General features: G+C 36.0%; 1 protein-coding gene across 2 annotated transcripts in view; it reads left to right on the forward strand.

Annotated features, from left to right (window-relative positions):
* LOC145284966 (translin-associated factor X-interacting protein 1-like) overlaps positions 1 to 21,662 on the forward strand; it is a 378,099-nt gene that overhangs the window by 270,433 nt on the left and 86,004 nt on the right. For both annotated transcript variants that reach the window (XM_080134070.1, XM_080134071.1), the window contains exon 10: positions 4,485 to 4,650. In XM_080134070.1, the coding sequence (XP_079990196.1) occupies positions 4,485 to 4,650 (166 nt within the window). The remainder of the gene's footprint in view (positions 1 to 4,484; positions 4,651 to 21,662) is intronic.

The raw sequence follows: 21,662 nt of genomic DNA on the forward strand, positions 1-21,662 counted from the left end.
TTAGAATATGCTATGTGATATGCATTAAATCACGCTATATATGATATACATTAGAATACACTATATATGATATACATTAGAATACGCTATATATGATATACATTAGTATACGCTATATATGATATACATTAGAATACGCTATATATGATATACATTAGAATACGCTATGTGATATGCATTAGAATATGCTATATATCTATTACATTAGTGGCAAATGTACCTGACATTAGTTAGCTGTTAAATACATCGATTTGTTTTATTAACACCATAGCAACTACACTATCAATTAAGTTTCTAAGGATTGTGTGAAATTTTGAAAGTCATCAAAACTATTAATTTTTTTTATTAAAACCCTTCCCCTGATCACGTCAACAAAAAACCCATCAAATTCCTTATGCGTATTATTAAAAATGTATAAACATCTATACATACTCACATCTTCTTTCGGAAATGGTGTCTACAGAAAAAATATACTTCCTGTTTTACAATTCTCACTCTGTTTCTATTGCCTACGCATACACCTCGTCATTTCAGTTCAGGTATGACATTTTCAGATGGACCCGCAGCACCACAGATAAAAGTACTAAATATAAATCGTGACAGTCAAGTGATACAAAGAAAATGATTAAAATTACTTCAGAAGTCTGTTCGGTCTTAGCTGTTACCCTAACCGAGAGATCCGCTGTTCATGGAAGCAGACAGAATATCAGTCATTGTTGAGGTGGCTTGTTCTATGTTGACTAAGTTATGATTCTGTCGCTGTGCAGTTTTAGGAGGACTAACCTTTTCCTTTTGATCAGCGGTTAGCTTATTGCTCGTCTCCTCAGACGCCCATAACGGAGAATGCCAACAAGTCTGCCCAAGCAGTTTTTGTACGCCAGAATGCTTTTTCATCATTATAAAATGATTAGATTCAATAAATTATTTACTTTTAAAACTTATCAGATCTTGTTTATTTGTTTTGTTTGTTTTGTTTGTTTGTTTGTTTGTTTATCTTCTTTGTTCCTGTCCCTGTGACGTCACAAATGGATGACATTATAAACGGCAAAGAGAAATAGATCTTCGTTTGTAGAAGGCTCAGTTATATACATATGGCGTTCATTTCCACAAGAGGACAGAAACTGTGATGAAAAGGACAAGTTGGAAGCACAGCTGAGAGAGAGAATGGACAGTGGAAATTACAGTTGAATTTAGTCGTGGGAAAACAGAAGTTCGAATAAATATTTTTCTTCATTTAATTTCCTTTTTTTTCATTCAAGGTCACAGGTCATTTACTAGATGAATGCTTAGACCCGTAGATGTTTATTAATTATTATATTTGGATTGTTCATGAATGAAAGTTTTCTTTCAATCTTGTTGCAGGGCTTTATTATAAATAAGAAACTAAAACATTGTCATTGCTCTTGATGGCAGTAGATCATTAGCTAACTCCACAAGATCATTGTAAAAACTTTAATTCAAAATCAATGTGACCATTGGAGTTCTTGTAAAATTTGATGTAAGAAAAATTATTTCGTTTTTGTATAGAGCTTTCTTTTTAATTACATTCTGAGACACGAAGACGCACAAACAATAAACATAGTATCAATTTACGTTATTCGAGCATAAAAAAACTTTGAAGGTAAAACTTTTTTAAAATCATAAAAAATCGAAAGTATTTAAAACCGTGTTCATTTTTATTAGTTTTAATGATGACATCTTTTTTCATACGGAAATGTCTCTATTAAAGTTATTCATAAACGTTTTTCCTTGTGCATCATGTTCGAATATGGCGTTCATGTTTTTTCACCCAATCATCTAATTATTTTCTAGAGAAATGAAATAGTGATTTACACCTCTTTTTTCTTGTGCTCTCTTTCGCCTTCTTTCTCTCTTTTCTTATAGACATAATGCTGCTAATTGCAATCTCGTCTCTAAATAATATAAGAATAGTTTGATTTATTCTCTGCTTCTTTTGCTCCATATCGTTTGAGTTATTAATATAGTGGTTTTTATAAATTTGTTGTTCCTAATCCAGTAGCTTCCTTTGAGGAACTGCGGGCGTGTGGAACTCTCTATCTGCTGATTGTGTTCGCTCTCTGTAACCCTGGTCGCTTCATATTGAATATTTTCTTTTCAGACTCAAAACCCGGTTATTTATACAGAACTGTTTAAACATATGAACCTAATTCTCCCCTCCGACCTTTCATATGACAAGTTACTACCCCAATCTAACTCCTAACAAAAATCTAAAATAAACTTATCAGCCTATATCTTACTAGTAAATATAGGATTAACCCCATACAAAAACTACAAATTCTAAAAACAAAGCAACTATACATTAAAACCATTGCCTATCTCAGCGTAGAAAGCTTATTCTCCAATGTACCCATCAAAATCTATTGATATAATCATCAACAACATCTACAATAACTCGTTTTTCTCTCCACTTATAATCAATAAAAAATACTAAAAGTGTTATTATAAATCTTCACTATTGAAATATCTTTTTGTGACATTTACATCCAAATTGGTGGAATGTCTTACACTGATATTCAACAAATTCTACATGAATGACTTTGAAAACAAAATATTTAAGAGCACAACTAAATTATCTATTTATGTATGATATGGTGATGCTAGACTTATTTTAGATGGCAATAATGAAAACTACAAAACTTCAGGATGTTTTCAAAAAAACTCTATTTAATTCAGTATAGAACTAAATGACATTCACACCTCTGACAATACATTCAGCACCTCCAATTATAAAAACCAATCAGCTTAAATTCTTCTTTTAAATTTCAAGAGCAAATAGTTAATGTAAAAAAATACTAAAATGCTCTAAACTGATTTCATTATTTAACAAATAATGTAAAAAAGTTTTTATCAATAACGGACTCCCTACCTATATTGCCAATGGACAAATAAAATCAGTGCTTCCAAACTTAAAAAATACTACTAAAAGAATCTCATCCAATATCATATCTTTATGAACATATTTTACTGTAATCAAATGCAAAAATAAATAAATAAATAAACCATTAAAAATATTGTACACAGATACATATCCTCAACTCTACTATAAGAAATTTAAGATGAAAAACTTATAGTAAATCAATGCTTCCCCAACCCTAGAATCATTAGAAAGAACCAATGTTACTTGTAAGTTTAAATGTCTTTTAGAAGAATGTAATTCCTGTAAAAACCTTGAAAAAATAGTTATGTTGGTTACACAACCACTGCCCTATCTCACCGCCTAACCATGCGTAATATTGATTCTTATTGCAATTTATTAACATCTACAAACAAAATATAACTGTCCCCACAAGATAACTCTTAGTGATACAGAAATAATACATCATGAAACAAATTTTTAAAAAGTTGAAAATATTTGAATTCATCTATATAAAAATTTCAAAACTTGGAATCAACAATATCGCTTATTAAACGAGTAATAATATTCTAACATTTCAGAAAATAGGAATCCATTTAATTTGCTTTAAGTAATTTTTGACATCGTCCTTATTTAAAAACATTATTTTTTTACAAAATAAAAAAAATGATGCTTTTCAATTTATTTGTATATAAGTTAGTAATTTTAATCATTTGATAATATTTTGATACAAAATGAATGAATGATTTCCTAATCATATGAAATCTTAAAAGAAATTTAGAAGCTTTTTTTTTAAATCAAATTGAAAATCATTTCTTGCTTTTTCAGAAGCTAAACAAATTCTCATGGAGAAAAAGATTGAACATTTTATATGCAATAATTTTATAAATAAAAATTAAAACATGACCTTAACAACAATTAAAAGTAGTTTTAAGAGAAGTAACTTGTTATAAAATAAGTTTTATAACAAGTTGCTTCTGGTATTTTGATTGATTTGTAAAAAAACTAAAATCTAGCAGGCTACCCGCCATTGCCCAGTCGTAAAATACGCTTGAATATGGTATTTTGATTACCTTCACATGGCAAATTCCATTTTTTTAATTTTCACACTTTTGCACTGATTTTCCCCGACTAAAACCCAAATATAAAGTTTTGCATAGGTTTCAATACCCTATATATGAAGTTTCATGTCTGTAGAACTAAAACTGACGGAGGAGTTTGGTAGGCAAAATTTTTTAAACAAATATATATACACATACATAAATATATATAGAAAGATGTTTGTGTTTACTATAATCTTTTTATGCAAATATAAATTATGTAGAATATTTACATGAATATAATTACACGTGATAGTTAACTAAAGATTATCATTCCATAAGAAAACCGAAAAAACTAATAAGGAATTAATTAAAATGAATGTTTAAAAGAATGTGCAGATTAGCTAAATCTTTTACAGATAAATGCAGTTCAACGATATACATAACAAAGTTGTATTTTCTTTTTAAATGAATAGAAGGAAAGGTTTTTAATATGAATATCAATATATAAAAAAAACGTTTCATAGATTGATCTGATTCAGTGTACATTTTTTGTTCTCTATCGCCAGTAGACCACCTTGGTTGAAGCCATGCCAATATATAAATCCAGCAGAGAATTATTTTGACAGAGTCTCTTCCGAAGATACGTGTGAAACTCTTTTGAATATTTTACAAGAGATGGATAAAAATGGCGCCAATATTATAAAACGAGAAATTATGTATTTTGATGGCAAGGTTTGTTTTTCAAATTAACATATTTTTTATTTTAATAGATTACCATGTTTGTCTGTTTTTAAATTAACAGTTATTTTAATATCGATTTAATCAGAAGTAACCAGGTAGGCAACACATTTTGTGTCCAAATATTAAATTTGTTGACATTTAGATAATAAATGAAATTGAAAAAAAATATATACATGACAGAAAATTTTGTAGATTACAAATATTGTTAGCTGTTGGAACGCTAACTATTTTCTTCCATGAATTTTAAAGTATTATGAAGAAGACAGTTTCACACAAAGCATCACAAGAATTTGTAATTCTTGCAGTAACTTTCTTCCTGATCTACATCAATGATCTCCCTAAACACATACTTAAATCATTCGTTGACATCTATGCTGATAACACGACCATCTATGGCAACACATCAAAGGCCGTAAATGACAAAGTTCTCTCAGATTCTCTCTCCTCTGATCTTGAGTGTGTGGTACAATGGGAGAGGAGGTGGCTGGTTACTTTTAATGCATCTAAAACCAAGCTCCTATCTTTACATCATCAACACTCTGATCCCCATCTGGCATCAATTGATATGGGTGGCTCTCGTCTAGGGGAAGCTCCATGTTTTGATAAACTTCTGGGCTTGACCTTTACCCCTGGCCTGAAATGAAATACGTACATCAAGTCAGTTGCCAAGATCACTGGAAAAATGGTAGGATCCTTCTATCGCTTTAGAAAATATCTCACCCCTGATGCAATTCTCTATCTGTATAAAAGCCAAATACATCCAAGGATGGAGTACTGCTGCCACATATGGGCAGGAGCTGCTAAAATCAGCCTATCCTGCCTTGACAGAGTACAAGATAGGGTTCGTGGCCTAGTGGGTGATGCCCTCTTCTCTTCCCTGCAACCTCTCTCCCACAGGGGATACGTTGGGAGCCTGTCTTTGTTTTATCGTTACTACCATGGCAGGTGCTCGTCTAAACTCCAATCTCTGGTCCCCCCCTCGCCAATCTTTCATGATAAACACCCACCTATCTGAAACCACTGTCAAAAATTTTCCCCACTCCTTATCTGTGCCAAAATCAAAACGTAGATTCCAAGAACGAAGCTTCTTTCTTAGAAGTGCACACCTGTGGAACTCTGTTCCGGTTGCCTGCTTCCCACCTGACTACAACCTGGATGTCTTCAAGTCCAATGTGAACAAATTCCTGATGAACTGCGTCCTTAAAGTAAGACTTTATCAGATCTCCAAAACTAACGTACTGTACACACAATAACCCTTATCCCCGAGTGGCTTCCGGGTCTTGATAAGTGGTGACTACCTTGTAAAAGAAAGAAAGTAAGTTGCTGACTATTCTTTGATTTTTCGGCATAAAGGGGGGGGCATAATCTTGTCACACATTAATTTATGATGAATAAGAAGACATTGACTGTCTTGTTACTTCTGACTCACCCAGTATGCTATAATTTAAAGCAATTTTATTCAATTAATTCTGTGACCAAACGATGCCATAACAATTCAATTAAACTTTAAAGTATATATTATTTCACAACATGTCTATTTTGCTGTTAACAAACAACAAAAAATATTTATGGGATATAAATTTCAACATTTCCTAAGACATTCTATCAAGACACAAAGGAGAATTTAATGGAACACTCTAATATCTATGCACCTCATATGAGGATTGTTGTGGTGGCAACCACTTATTTGCATATGCGAATAACATAACACTATAAATGGCAAGCCTAGGTTGGCCTTGGTGTGTCTTACTCAAATGCCACCGGAAGTGACGCCGAAGAGCGTACATGTCCTCCCTCCCACCAAGACTCTCTGACTCGACACCGTCATTTGTACATATTGTAAATATACCTTTTCTTTAATACACTTATTATTGCGTTATCTTGTTGTTTGCGTCTTCATTGTATTTCCTTACTAATTATGGTTCAACCTTGCAACCACAACAGTTGGCGATGAGATATGAAGCGTCAAATATAACAGTTTGACGAATAACTATTTAAAAAAAAAAAAAAAAAAAGTACAACGCAAAGGTTGACCATTTTTTTTTAAGGAATGCAAAGTGTTGACGAGCAAACGGATTTTACGCTAAAGAGAAGTTTCAACTCAAGTGAAAAAAAAAAAACTCTAACGTGGTAAAAGCGACAATTTACGCCGTTTTCTGGGAATCCGACTTGCAAACGAATGTAAAAGTGAATTTTTGTTTTGTCGCTACACGACAAATCTTACTAAAGGACCAACTTGCAAACGAAAAGCGAACTTTGTTCTGTCGCAAAAACGACAGGTCAGACCCGTATTACAAAAAGCAAGGAAGTAACCTACGAAAAAAGTTCACCAGTGGATTCTAATTACTGTTCTCCGTAAACAAAACAACAACTAAAGGACTTTTTAATTAATGTTTTGGTTGACGTCGGTACTAAAAGGAAATACCACAGCTAAAACTAAAATTCAAGGAAAGGATTTTTTTTTTCTTGAAGTTGTCACTAGATAACGGATAATACAGTAAAACGTCACGGAAAAAAAAAGGTAATCTCACTTTAAGAGGTATTTTAATTACTAAAATACTAGAGAAAAAAAAACTCAAAGAACTAAATGTACTGCATACATTTATTCAATTGTGACGCGATTAAAAAAAAAAAAAAAAAAACTTTATTTCGTGGAAAGAGTTACTTATTAGTAAGTGCCTAAAAACGGAAAGTCAATTCCATTTCGTGATTCCAAATAAACCTGTTTTATTTTTTTTTTTGCAGCGTGACTCGCAAAAAGAATATATTATTGCAAGCAGCTATATTATTATTGAAAACAGGAGCTTACAGCAATTGCTTTTTTGTTGTAACTCAAACCGGCGTATATTGTACATGGTACAATATTTTTTTTTTTTTAACTACACACTAAAAAAAAAAAAAAAAAAACATGGAAGACTTATCAAAAATGTTCATGCAATTTTTACAAGCACAGGCTGAGCGGGATGAACGCAGACAAGCTACACAAAACGAGTTTTTGCAAACACAAATACAGGCACAGGCTGACTGCGAGGAAAAGAGAGAGGACAGATTATTGAAATGACAGCAGGAACAAGAAGAAAAGCAGAAAATGGCACAATTAAAGCAGAAAAAACTGCAATTGGAACAGGAAGAAAGGAATAAGAAACTACAATTGGAATATGAAGAAAGACAAGATGAACGTTTTGCTAAAACACTGGAACTACTAAAGAGTAATCGAGAAAATGTCGATAGTGTAATTTCTCCCATACAACTATTTTTAATAGCATGGACACATTTCATTATGTGCCTGAGGAAGAGAAGAATTTTGAAGCATACTACACAAGATACGAGGATGTTTTTCAACTGGACTGTAAAAATTGGCCAAATAGTCAGAAAGTGAGCCTCTTATTCAGAAAATTGGGTACATCAGAACACAGCAAATTCGTAGATTACATATTACCTAAAAAAAACTGCAGAATAAGAGTTCATGGAAGCTGTAAAATTACTAAAAGAATTATTTAATCCAAATATATCTCTTTTTCATAAAAGATGGCTGTGCATGAATCTAAGAAAGATGGACAACCAAGATTATTTGACATACGCATCAGTTGTCAATAAAAACTGCGATAATTTTAAGCTTGCAGAACTAACGGTAGAAGATTTTAAATGTCTAATCTTCGCTCAAGGGTTAGTTTCCACGAAAAATGCAGAAATATGCAGACGAGTGTTGTCTAAGCTGGAATCTGAGCAAGATTTAACCCTCCAAAAACTAGCAGAGGACTGTGAAAGGGCCATTACACTAAAAAAGGATTAAAAAAATATAGAAGAATCCGGAGTGGCATATGTAAGAAAAGTTAGAAAACCATACGCACCAACCAAGAACTTTACAAAGAAAAGCAATGGAACGGGATATTCCAAAGATAATAACCATAAATATAGTACAGAATATAACAAGCCTCTTCCTAAATATAACTAAGAGATGTGCAGAAAAGCATTGGGAATCAGATTGTCCTTATAAGAAGAAAAAATGCTACATTTGTAAGAAGGTGGGACACAAAAGCGATTGCTGCAGATATAAAGATTACACCAGAAAGAGAGTACAGCAAACAAAATCAAATACAAAATTAGACAAAGATCGGCGAAAATACGTAAAAGTGGAAATATTTAAAACATCAATAAAGTTACAACTCGACTCCGGCTCCGATGTTTCTATAATAAACCTGAATACGTGGAAAAAGTTGGGAAAACCGGCCATGATGAAAACTAGTAAAGCAGCCCGGATGGTAACTGGTGGTGGTATAAAATTTGAAGAAGTTGTCCTCCCGATAAAATTGAAAGGGATTTCGAAGAAATTAAAAATATTCGTACTAAAAAATAGTGAAAATCTGTTTGGAATAGATTTAATTGAGAAATTCGGACTATGGGATAAGCCAATCAATACATTCTGTAAAAAATTAAAATGTTCTTCTCCAACAACAGTAAATATAAAAGACGATTTAAAAGAATTATTTCCTGAGGCATTCACGACTAACTTAGGTCACTGCAATAAATTCAAGGCCTCGTTTGAACTTAAAGAAAACGCCAACCCAATTTTTAGAAAAAAGCGAAATGTTCCGTTCGCTGGGTTGGAAAAGATTGATAAAGAATCAAATAGATTGGAACAGACGGGAATTCTATCAAAAATAGAACACAACAAGTGGGCAGCCCCCACCGTATACGTAAAGAAAAAGAATGACGAAGTTAGAGTGTGCGCAGACTTTTCGACCGGGGTCAACTCCCTATTAAAAGATCACCATTACCCCCTACCAAGCCCAGAGGAATATTCACGAAGTTGAATGGGGGTAATATCTTCTCCAAGATAGACTTATTCGTAATACCCTTCCCCTGACTAGAGAAACAAACCTAGAAATGGATGATCAAGCCTTCATGTGCTTTAGACTAATCATGCAACACAACATTAGCTACTTTTACTTTCTCTACCGCTCTCCTTCGACCCAAGACTGCACCATAATAAACAAAGTATCTGACAGCATAGATACAGCACTCTCTTTCGACACTAGCGCCCAAGTACATGTATTTGGTGACTTTAATGTCCATCACAAAAACTGGCTTGGATTCTCTACTTATACAGATGCAGCAGGCAGCGCAACTCATAGCTACTCTGTATCTCACTCCCTATCGCAAATTGTTACTTTTCCAACCCGCTTCCCTGATCAGGAAGAACAACACGCATCACTATTAGATCTGTTTTTGACCACAATTCCTGATGATTGTGTAACGAAAGCCGACAGCCCACTTGGGAACGCTGATCATGCGGTAATAATGGTTGAAATCGCCCTAAACTCTAGACCCAAAACTGAAGAGCCAGTGCTCAAAACAACGAGATATTATAAAAAGGCTGACTGGGAAGCTATCAGAGATCTTATCAGAGACGCCCCATGGGGAAATATTTTTTCTCTTCCTGCTGAACAGTGTGCAACTGAGACCACTGAATGGTTCAAAACTGCAATCGAAGCGCATGTTCCCATGCGGAAATTCTATAGCAAGCCCCACTCTCCCCAATGCTTTACTTCGACTTGCGCAACTGCCATTGCTCAAAGGCAGCATGCATTCCGAAGGTTTAACCGACATAAGTTCAGTTCAAACAGACAAAAGTACATAGAAGCTAGAAGTAACGTTAAGAAAGAAATAGCGACAGCTAAGAGGGAATTTACGGAAACCACTAAAAAACGCATCGAAGCACAAAAATTAGGAACTCGTGACTTCTGGAAAATCTACAACAGTGTAGTAAATAATGGGCAATCAACGATTCCTCCACTAACCAACAATCACGAGGTTCTTTGCTCAGCAACCGAGAAGGCTAACATGCTTGCCAGTCGGTTTACCTCCAACTCTACACTGGACACTTTAAACCACCCCCTACCTGACTTTCCTATGCGGACAGACGCCAAGCTAGACGATCTGGAAATCACCCCTGCTCAGGTGCATGCTATCATAAAAAACCTTGGCACTTCCAAAGCATGTGGACCCGACCTCATCCCAGCTGTGCTATTAAAAAAGTGCTCAGCCGAAGTAGCTCCAGTTCTCTCCAAAGTCTACAACAAATGCCTTAATGAAGCTTGCTTTCCGAGCTGCTGGAAAACTGCTTCTGTAGTACCAGTATTCAAGAATTCTGGCGAAAGAACTGACCCATTAAATTATCACCCTATTAGCCTCCTCCCACTTTTTGCCAAAATATTTGAGACCTTAATTAACCATGCTCTAGTCCAGCACCTCACAGATGCTAAACTTCTGACCGACCATCAATATGGATTTAGACAAGCCCGTTCCACGGCAGACATCCTCACTGTAATCTCTGAACGCATATACCATTCACTGGACAAAGCGGGAGAGGGCAGAGCGGTAGCTCTAGATATATCTAAGGCTTTTGACAGGGTATGGCATGAGGGTCTCCTCAGGAAGATTAGATCTTACGGCATCACTGGTAGAATACTTAACATAATTAAATCCTTCTTAGATAAGAGAAAAATCCAGGTTGTCCTCGACGGTCGTACGTCTAAACAATATAATATAAATGCCGGAGTGCCCCAGGGATCTATCCTTGGTCCTCTGCTGTTCCTGATATTCATAAATGACCTCCCCGATAAAATTGCCTCTGAGATGGGTATATATGCTGATGACACCACACTCTATAGCAGGCACGACAGGAAAACAAATGAACATATATCTAAAGTAATGGCAGAAACACTAGAGGATGACCTCAAATCAGTAGTGGAATGGGGACAAAAATGGATGGTAACGTTCAATGCCACCAAGACAAAACTGGTTTCATTCAATAATTACAAGAAACCTTCTCTACCACCTATAGCAATGGCCAACAACTCTTTTGCTGAGAGTACGTCTTTCAAGCTCCTTGGCCTAACGTTCACAGGAAACATGAGCTGGAACAATTACATCGAGGGCATTGCCAGGGCCGCTGCGAGGAAGGTGGGCTCTCTCTACCGTGCTAGAAAACTTCTAACACCCGAAAGTATCCTGTACCTCTATAAGGCCACTATTCGCCCATGTATGGAGTATTGCTGTCATATTTGGGCCGGTGCATCGGCTACTAGTCTCTCTCTCCTTGACAGGGTTCAAAAGAGAGTCGCAAATCTGATAGGCCCTAAACTGGCATCAAAACTTCAGCCTCTGTCGCATCGTCGAAACGTTGCATCCCTCTGCCTGTTCTACAAGTATTATAATGGTGAATGCTCTGAAGAACTGCAAGCACTTGTGCCCCCACGACGTGAACACCCTCGACAGACCCGACAAGCTGCAAAATCCCACCCCCACACTGTAGAGATCCCTAGATGTAAAAGATCTTTCTACTCCAGTAGTTTCTTCCCCAGAACTGCTAGACTTTGGAATTCCATTCCAGGTCACTGCTTCCCCAACTGTACTGACATGCATAAGTTCAAGTGCAACGTGAACCAACATCTCGCTGCCCTAATCCCTACATAGTGCCCCAGTAGATGTTTCCCCTGATAGTAGCCCCCTACACCAAAGTGGCAATATGCCTTGTTTGGGGTGAAAATGTAATAAAAAAAAAAAAAAAAAGACTTGAGCGACGCGTATTTGCAAATACCGGTCGAGGAGAATTGCTCAAAAATACTATGCATCAATACGCATAAGGGATTATACAAATACAACCGATTGCCTTTTGGCATCAAAGTAGCGCCTGCCATCTTTCAGCAAGCGATGGACACCATGCTAAGTGGTATTGAGTGCGCATGTGCATACCTGGACGACATTGTTATCAGGAGCAAATCCCTAGAAGAACATAAGGAACATTTGAAACAAGTATTTACTCGAATACAAGAAATCGGCTTTTAAGTAAAAGAAAGTAAATGTGACTTTTGTCTGAGCGAGATTAAGTATCTTGGACACATAATAAACAAACATGGACGACGTCCAGACCCAGACAGATCTGCGGCAATAAAAAATATGCCAGCACCCGATAATGTAACAACCTTGCAGAGTTTCTTAGGACTCGCAAATTATTACCAATCTTTTATTGAAGGAATGCATAACTTGCGAGCCCCCTTAAATAATCTGCTTAAAAAGGATACACCGTGGAACTGGACGCAAGAATGTAAAACCGCTTTTGACAAAATAAAGAGCGCACTAACATCCGAATTATTCTTAACGCACTTTGACACAAACTTAAAAATAGTCGTCGCTAGTGACGCTAGCTCCTACGGCTTAGGAGCATGCATTCAACATATTATGCCGGATGGGTCTAGAAAACCAATAGCGCACGCTTCGAGAATGCTGATACCAGCCGAAAGGGCATATTCAGAAATCGAAAAAGAAGCGTTGAGCATAATCTTTGCCATGACTAAATTTTACCGATATTTATATGGTAGCAATTCATACTTGAAACCGACCATAAACCGTTAGTCACGATCTATGGATCAAAAAAAGGATTGCCGGTATACACCGCAAATAGATTGCTGCGCAGGGGTACAATACTACTTAATAACGATTTCCAGCTACAACATCTAGCATCAAAAAAGATTTGCCATGCGGATGGACTGTCAAGACTGATACCACAGAAACACAATCTGGAAGAATCAGTCATTGCAGCAATTCGGACAAATGTTGAAGTAAAAAATATGGTAGCAAACATCATTAAGGAACTACCCGTAACTTTGTCGGACATTAAAAGGGAAGCCGAGAAAGACGAATATATAAAGGATATAAAAGAGAAAATTATAACGGACACAAAGGTGCAGGAAGTTTTCTCCATATGTGACGATGTGTTACTGTACAGCGAGAGAGTGGTAATATCCAAAACATTGCAGAATAGGATGTTAAGAGATTTCCACACAGGACATCCGGGGATAAATCGAATGAAGTCGTTAATGAGAAGCTACGTGTACTGGTGTAACATGGACACTGACATAGCGACAACAATTGATAAATGTAAAGGATGCCAGTTAGCGGCAAAATCTCCACCTATAGTACACAAACCTTGGCCGAAAACCGTCCAACCATGGTCGAGAATCCACATGGACTTCGCTGGTCCAGTAGGTGAAAACTATTATTTAATTGTAGTGGATAGTTTCAGAAAATGGCCGGAGGTAATGCGTTGCAGGAATCCAACAACGAACAACTCAATAGGGTTCCTACACGAGTTGTTTGCAAGATTCGGTGTACCAGACACACTGGTCACTGACAACGGAACGCAGTTCACATCCGCAGAGTTTAAGGAATTTTGCGACACGTTCCGAGTGAAGCACATCACGACTCCGTCGTATCATCCAAGGTAGAACGGCCTCGCGGAAAGGTTCGTGGACACCCTAAAACGAGCGTTAAAGAAATCCATTGGAACACCAACAGAAAAAGCTTTGCAACAATTCTTGCAAGTATATAGGATTACACCACATCCTAGTACACCACCAAACATATCACCAGCTGATCTAATGTTTGCCAGAAAGGTAAAATCAGCGTTTGACAAACTATTGCCAAGGCAGGCGATTATCCGAAACACTACACACACGAGAAGAAAGAAATATAACTCGGGAGATCGAGTATATTTTAAGTGCTACAGAAATAACACATCTTACTGGGAATGTGGAGTAGTGGATAAACGCATTGGTGATTGTACATACATGATTAAAAGTCCACAGAATATACATAAAAGGCACCTAAATCAGATAAAAAAAACGTCATATCCAAGATGATGATGATACGACAACAGTCGAAGAGGAGGACACCATAGATATCATATACGAATCTTTTAATTTGGAACCGCCTCAAAATGCACCTGAACCCCGAAGATCAGGTAGGAAAAGAAAAGTGAATGAACCATTAATGGTAAACCCCCCAAAAAAAAGATATTGAAATCTGTGTGACTTCAAATCTTGGGAGGGGGGGTGTTGTGGTGGCAACCACTTATTTGCATATGCGAATAACATAACACTATAAATGGCAAGCCTAGGTTGGCCTTGGGGTGTCTTACTCAAATGCCACCGGAAGTGACGCCGAAGAGCATACGTGTCCTCCCACCAAGACTCTCTGACTCGACACCGTCATTTGTACATATTGTAAATATACCTTTTCTTTAATACACTTATTATTGCGTTATCTTGTTGTTTGCGTCTTCATTGTATTTCCTTACTAATTATTGTTCAACCTTGCAACCACAACAAGGATCAAGTATTAGCTCCCTCCACCCCTTCCAAAAACGGTGTCTCTTAATTTCTAAGGATTTCAAGGAAGTAAAATGAAACAAAAAAGAGAATAAGGACCTTTTTTTTTTCTTATTATTTGGATCCATCAATCTAATGTTCTTATCTTGAGTGTGATTTTCACGTTTTGGTTGGGAATGTTTCTGTCGAACTCAAAAATTTGGATGGAATTTCGAGCGGAACCCTTTATTTACTTAACAATGATTTACTCTATGAGGGTAGTATGCTTTTTCCGTCAGCCATGACTGCATAAAGGTCTGAAGTAATTCGCAATTGTATTTTCCAGTTGCCCACACTGAGAATTGAACCATCATCCTTCAGGAAAATATCACTTTTACAATTGATTTTTCCAAATACTCTAATCACTGCACGGCGGGTCCCGAATTTTTAAAGTATTAAACTTATTTTTATATTTAGTTATAAATATCACTATGGGTGATTTGGGTAATTATGGTATGCTGAATCTTGTGTGCTGACAGTGGGCCTTAATGGAATACCGTCCTTATGAATCTTAGGGAGGCCATATAGGTGTGATAGCATGCTGTAATGCCGTACTAATAAATACAGACATTAGTCTGTATTTTGCAGGTGGTATTAGGTCCTTGTTCTTACTGGGGATCTGTGAGCTTCCTTTCCGTTTTCAAGGTTGGATTCTTTTTCACTTTACAGTGACACCAGATTCTATTAAATCTGCCAATTTCTTGGAATATTCTGCTTTCTCCATTTACACTGTAGAATTTCCTTTCTCTGCTAGTAGTATTATGATATCATTGTCACTGTACAGGGACTTGATAATCAATACTTCTTTCCTTTGAGAGATTCGGTTTTGGAGGTTTTGAATTCTCGAGTGCTTGTCTCACTTTCCACCTTAGTTCTCCTTGTGCTTTGGGTTTATTCAAGGCTGTTTCCTCTATTGGAGCTATCATATCTAAGTATGGAATCCGCTTGATGGTTGTGACAAAGTTGAGACCTTTGTTTAGCACTGATTCCTCAGAGGGAGTTAGCTGACGTTTACTTTTGTTGACAATAGCTCTTATTGACGATTGGTGGACCTGGAGTCTTATGTCTTTAGTTTTTAGATTTTCCAATTTCTTTATTTGGCGAAATTTAACTTTTTAAATTCTTTTTAACGATGGCATTACGTTTTTACAGTTCTTGCAAGGAGGTGTAAATGTCCTTCAGCATACAGCACTTGGTATTCCCAAATAATCACCTGTCTGGTACTGACCTGGCTGAACGTTGCTTTAATTAATTAAAATTAGTGTGTCAATGTGATTATGTAATACAATGTTCAGATAGATAATACTTACACACTCTAAGGGGTTGATCTAGGTAGAAGGAATATTGATTTAAATAACGAAAGATCAAACAGTTTAGTGGAAGTTTAAATCCATATTATTTTGTCTTTTTTCCTGAATTTCTAAACATAAGAATATTATATTCTTGTATAGCTGATACCATCTCATCCATATGACTTGGTCATTTATCAAGACTTTGAATAATAACAGTTCCTAGGTATAACTTTCTAATGCATCCAGTGGCGAGGAGTCAATTTAATAGCTTTGGAAAATGCAGAATCATCACATATTTAACTCAAACCACAAGTCCTGATTGTTGCATTGTTGCACATTGTGCCATACGTGATCAGATTGAATCTCTACTGTGACATGAAACTGCATTCAATATTTGCTAAGAATTTTTAAACAAATCATTTTATTTGACAGATTAAATGATTTCAAATTCTTAAAAACTTTTCAAAGTTACAAAGTAAATTTTTATTCATTTCCAATTGTTAACCAAAAAATAAAATCGCAGATTTGTTTACAGATAAACCAAAATGTATTATCATTGATTTGATTTCGTAATTAGAGAAATGAGGTTAGAAACGATTTTTTAAAAAAATTATTTTATTTTATGCTATTGCATTTTTGATTTTCAAAAATATTCAACTAATTATAAATAACAAAAAAGTTTATGTGTAAGCTATGTGATTACAATAAATATCTCATGGACACATGAGATGTGGCAACACAATGTTCTTGTGATAGACATTATTTTATTATGACCTGGGCAAAAAACGATGGTGTTTAGTCTCACAAGAGATACTGCACTTTGCTTTTAGTTAAAAGTGCCATTAATACCCATCCAAGAGAATCAAAATTTATAAAAATAAAAAAGTAAAATATTTGGAATTATACGTCCCATATGACTACACTAGGGATTATTATTAACTTATTATTATTAACTTATTATTATTAACTTATTAATTACTATGCAATGCTTTATGTCGTTGCTAGTTTATGAATAAAATAAATTTCTCCAGTTAAATCGACATTAAAACTGATCACTAGGAAATAAGTGATATATTTGTGAGAGAGCAGCAAACTATTGATACAAAAGCATTTTTGCCTTGAACGTGTCCTTAGTAATTACTTAAATATAACCCACTAATGTAGACATTTAGATATAAAAAAAACAATCACCTCTTAGTTGGAAGTTTTGTTTTCAATCATGTGGCCAAGTTCTCAAGAAAGAGTTATTTTTAAACTTCACTCACATCTTTTATTTGTGAAGAGTACTCATCAACAAGCCTGTTTTTGGTTAAATCAATTCTATTGTCGTATTCAAAATCGACACATTTTCTCGTGACTTTAGCCAATTCTTCTGATCATTTTCTGTCTTAATTTTCGTCTGAATATTTTAAACTCACTTCCAGACATTTTTCAGACATATAAACTCTTTCTCATTATAGACATTTCTGTTTTTTCTTTGCTCTTTCATAAATATGTTTCTCTGAAATCTTCACTCATGACTTTTAATTAAGGTTTATAGAAGATAGAAAGAAACAAAAAAGTGCAGCAATTACAAGCAGTGAAATGAATATTATTCATTGATTTCAATATTTTATTTGTATTTTTCTTCTTTTACTTCATTAGGAATGTAACGAGTATCTTATATCTAAATCTTTCTCACTCTTCAGTCTGCCTTTCACCTTTTTTTAAAAATCTTTTTTTACTATTATAAGGCCAAGAGCCTTTCAAGGATATGGGTTAATAAACGGCCTTTAAAAACCATAAGCGCCTCTTGATGATCCAAATTATCATGATTCATTATCAGCATGTTATAGATGCATAACTGAACCATGGCTAGTCATGCTCTCTGCCTCAATGCAGGAGAATTCATCCATGAAACAATAATTCCAGAACCACGCCAAGGTTGGTGAAGACACCTGACCTGGGAGGCTAGCTGAATATATTGTTACTCACCATCGAAGCCTAGCTCCAGTGAACAAGTCTATGGTGTTCACTGCTGGTCCTGGGACTGGCTGCCAATAACTATCTTGGCTATTGTGTCTATTGTGCATGGCCTGCATTCATTCAAGACTCTGTGGTTTTTACAGAAGTCTGCTTAACTCATCCTGCGTGAATGTCGTCTCAAGTCAAATCAACAGAAGCATAAAACTAGGGTAGAAAGTGTTTGAGAGAAAAAAGAAATTAAAAACGTCATATCTTTGCCAATACTTGATGTAGTCTCAAAATTTAAAATGTGTATCAAAAAGGAACTTGTAGAAGCCGCCCATGGACTTAAGCAATATGTTTAAGCAATATTTTTAAGCATTTAAGCAATAATAGCTGAATTAGGAGCACATAGCCTGCAGGTATCGTTCAAGAGATGTGTAAACACCAGTTTGATGTTGGCAAATAGTTTTTCTTAGTCTTTCAGGTGCATCTTAATATTTTCTCAACTGCACTTCACATATTATAGTCCATGAGGTTGAATCAGATGAGTTGGAAGAGGGGCAGATGGTAGAACTGATTGAGATGTGAAAGTTCTCACTCAGTTAATTTTGAGTTTGGCTGGAGGTATAGCAAAAGGGTCCCACAAACTCTAGTTCTAGTCAGTGCTTGAAAACAATAGACAACAACTCTATATAACCGGAATAAAACCAGACTGGTTGGCTAGCATCTCCTTTTACGCTATGAACTCAAGAAGGCAAAATCAAACTCTGTGGACCCAAAGCTTTGAAATGTTTCTATCCGTAACTTTTGAAGTCTGCTATCCTAAAATTCACTAACATCTGTGTATTACAAACTTTTTGTTTTATTTTTTCCTTATTGCAGCTTTGACTTTAATCCTGAACATTTTAAGTATACTTGTCTTATTTTCTTTTTATTTATTTATCTTTTTTTCCTAAATCTTTTTTGTCAAATATATGATTATTAACCAATACTTTTTCTTATATTTAAAACGAAAAAAAAGTCTCCCATGAAAATGAACATTTACCAAATTATACCTGCACTATCATCGGAACTCAGAAATATGTGGCTTGTTTTTTCTTCTCTACAGTATGCATTACCTTTAGCTAGTCTAAACTTAATATGTAACCCTAAAGGTATTGCTCTTAACCAGTTTTTTAAACGAGTTCTTCAAATGTAATTTAATAAAAAACAACTAGATTTTCCAATTTGATAAAAGTTCTATTATAGCATATTTATTATAGGGTGGAGCTGGAATGCTCGAACATTCTAGCTCGAGGTAGATAAAGGCAAAAAGTATCCATGCATTAATATGGGAGGGGAGACTATCTTCAAGCAATATTCTAAACTGGGAATGGGGCAAAGGACTTAATAAGTAGATATTAATAAGTCCTTCTCACCTTTTTTTTTTTAATGGAGAGTAGATAATGCATGTGGATGTGTTATCAACAGCTGCAGTAACTCTCGCTTCTCCTTTTTTTACTTCAGTCCTCATTTCCAATGAGTGATTTTTCTGACAAAGGGTGAAGAAAAAGCTGTTTTCCAGCCTGAGATGTCGGGAATTTTCTGTTTCTATGTCTATCCTTGTGGCCATGTCACTAGTAAGGGTACTGGAGGTAAACTTTTCATCTGGGCTGACGTTATCCGCCTGATAGTCAGGGACCCAAACCTTGGATTAACAACTAAGGAGGCTGTCCTATCAGCAGGTGCAAAGTACTGGGGCTGCTGTATTGCCATTTGGTGAATGAATTCTGGACCATGCAGTAGTTTCGGATAGGGTCTCTCGATGCCATATTAGTGGGTAATTGTTACGGCTTTACCTTATCATGTGTGGCAAAAAAAAAATTCCTGTCCTTTTCTCTCTTACTTTACCTCTCTGTCCTGCTCCAACCAAGTTTATCGACCTGTTCCACAAATCCCAAACCTCAACATGACAAATCTCCAGAAAAAAACTTGAATAAACCTAGAACCCCATCCTCCAACATAGACCCCTACTTCCATGTCTCCTTCTTCAACATCAATAGTCTACGTTCCAACCTTCCAGAGGTTGAAACCCAATTACAGGAGATGAAACCGGACATATTCTTTCTAAGTGAAACTGGCATAGGGCCGACCACTTCCCTAGATGAGTTCATAATTAAAGGATACTCTAACTTACCATCTAAATCTGACCCCAAGATCGCCATGGGCATGGAGTGTGTGCCTACATTAAAGATGGCTTTCCATGTAATAGGGATATCACCAGAGAAGACTCTAATTTACCCTATATGTGCTTCCGGGTTGCACTAGCTTACATTTATATTTGCCCTCTATCGCCCCCACAACAATGGCGTTACTATCCTTAAGAGTATATCTGAGAAAATTGACCACATACTTTCTGCTCATCCTTTGGCTAACATTCATATTTGCGGTGAGGTGAATGTCCATAATGTAGAATGGTTGACCCACTCAAATAGGACCGATGACGAGGGGAGGTTCTGTCATGATTTTGCAATTGCCTATGACCTCACTTAGATTGTTCACGAGCCCACCCATGTGTCCAATACTACCGGTCAGTATGCAAGCCTTCTGAACCTTTTCTCACAATTCCCCTGAGCTATGTTCATGTTCCGTTCTACCTCCTCTGGGATCTTCCGACCACTCCATTGTATCAGTTAAAATAAAAACGAAATGTAATAAGTCTTCAGACATACCTCTTCACTGTACTGTATATCACTACTCTATGGCTGACTGAGATAGCTTCCATACATTCATATCTGATCTACCTCTGCATTCCATGTTTAAAACGGATGTGTCCTTTATAGTATCAGACCTGACCGAATGGTTAATTGTAGCCATAGAAAGATTCATACCATCCAACAAAAATTCCAACAAAAACCTAACAGCTAGCCATGGTTCTCCCCAGAATGTGCCGCTGCCATTGCGCACAGAAATCACCTTTTCCATAGCTACCAACGTAATAGATATACTGAGACTAAAGCTGCTTTCAGGACTGCCAGCAACAACTGTAAAAGAGTAATAAAAAATGCAAGAGAGCTATATGCTCAGTCCATTAAATCCAAAGTAGCTGAGCAGCGGCTTGGTTCCCACCAGTTTCGGCAAATAGCAAACAGGATCCTGAACAGAAGCATCAAACAAGGTCAGACTATTTGCCAAGAACTTTGCACCTAATTCTACCCTAAGCAACGGAGGCCATCAATTCTCTGTATTTCCTCCTATAACAGACAACATGCTATGCAACATTAAAATATCTGTGTTTGACCCCCATACTTACAAAACTGTTTAAGCATTGCCTTAAGGAGAAGTGCTTCCCAACACCCTGGAAAACCTTATCAGTATGCCCTGTATTTAAGAATTCAGGTGATACGTCCTCTTCCTCTCAGTACAGACCAATAATTCTTCTGTGTGTCATGAGTAAGTTGCTGGAATCCATATTAAATATAGAAGTAGTTAATCACCTCAGCAGAAATAATCTTCTTACTGACATGCAATATGGTTTCGTTCTGCAAGATGTACAGCAGATGTGCTAACGGTT

Source organism: Euprymna scolopes, chromosome 9, assembly GCF_053919585.1.
Source record: "Euprymna scolopes isolate OS-2025 chromosome 9, ASM5391958v1, whole genome shotgun sequence".
In the NCBI taxonomy this organism is placed as follows: Eukaryota; Metazoa; Mollusca; class Cephalopoda; order Sepiida; family Sepiolidae; genus Euprymna; species Euprymna scolopes.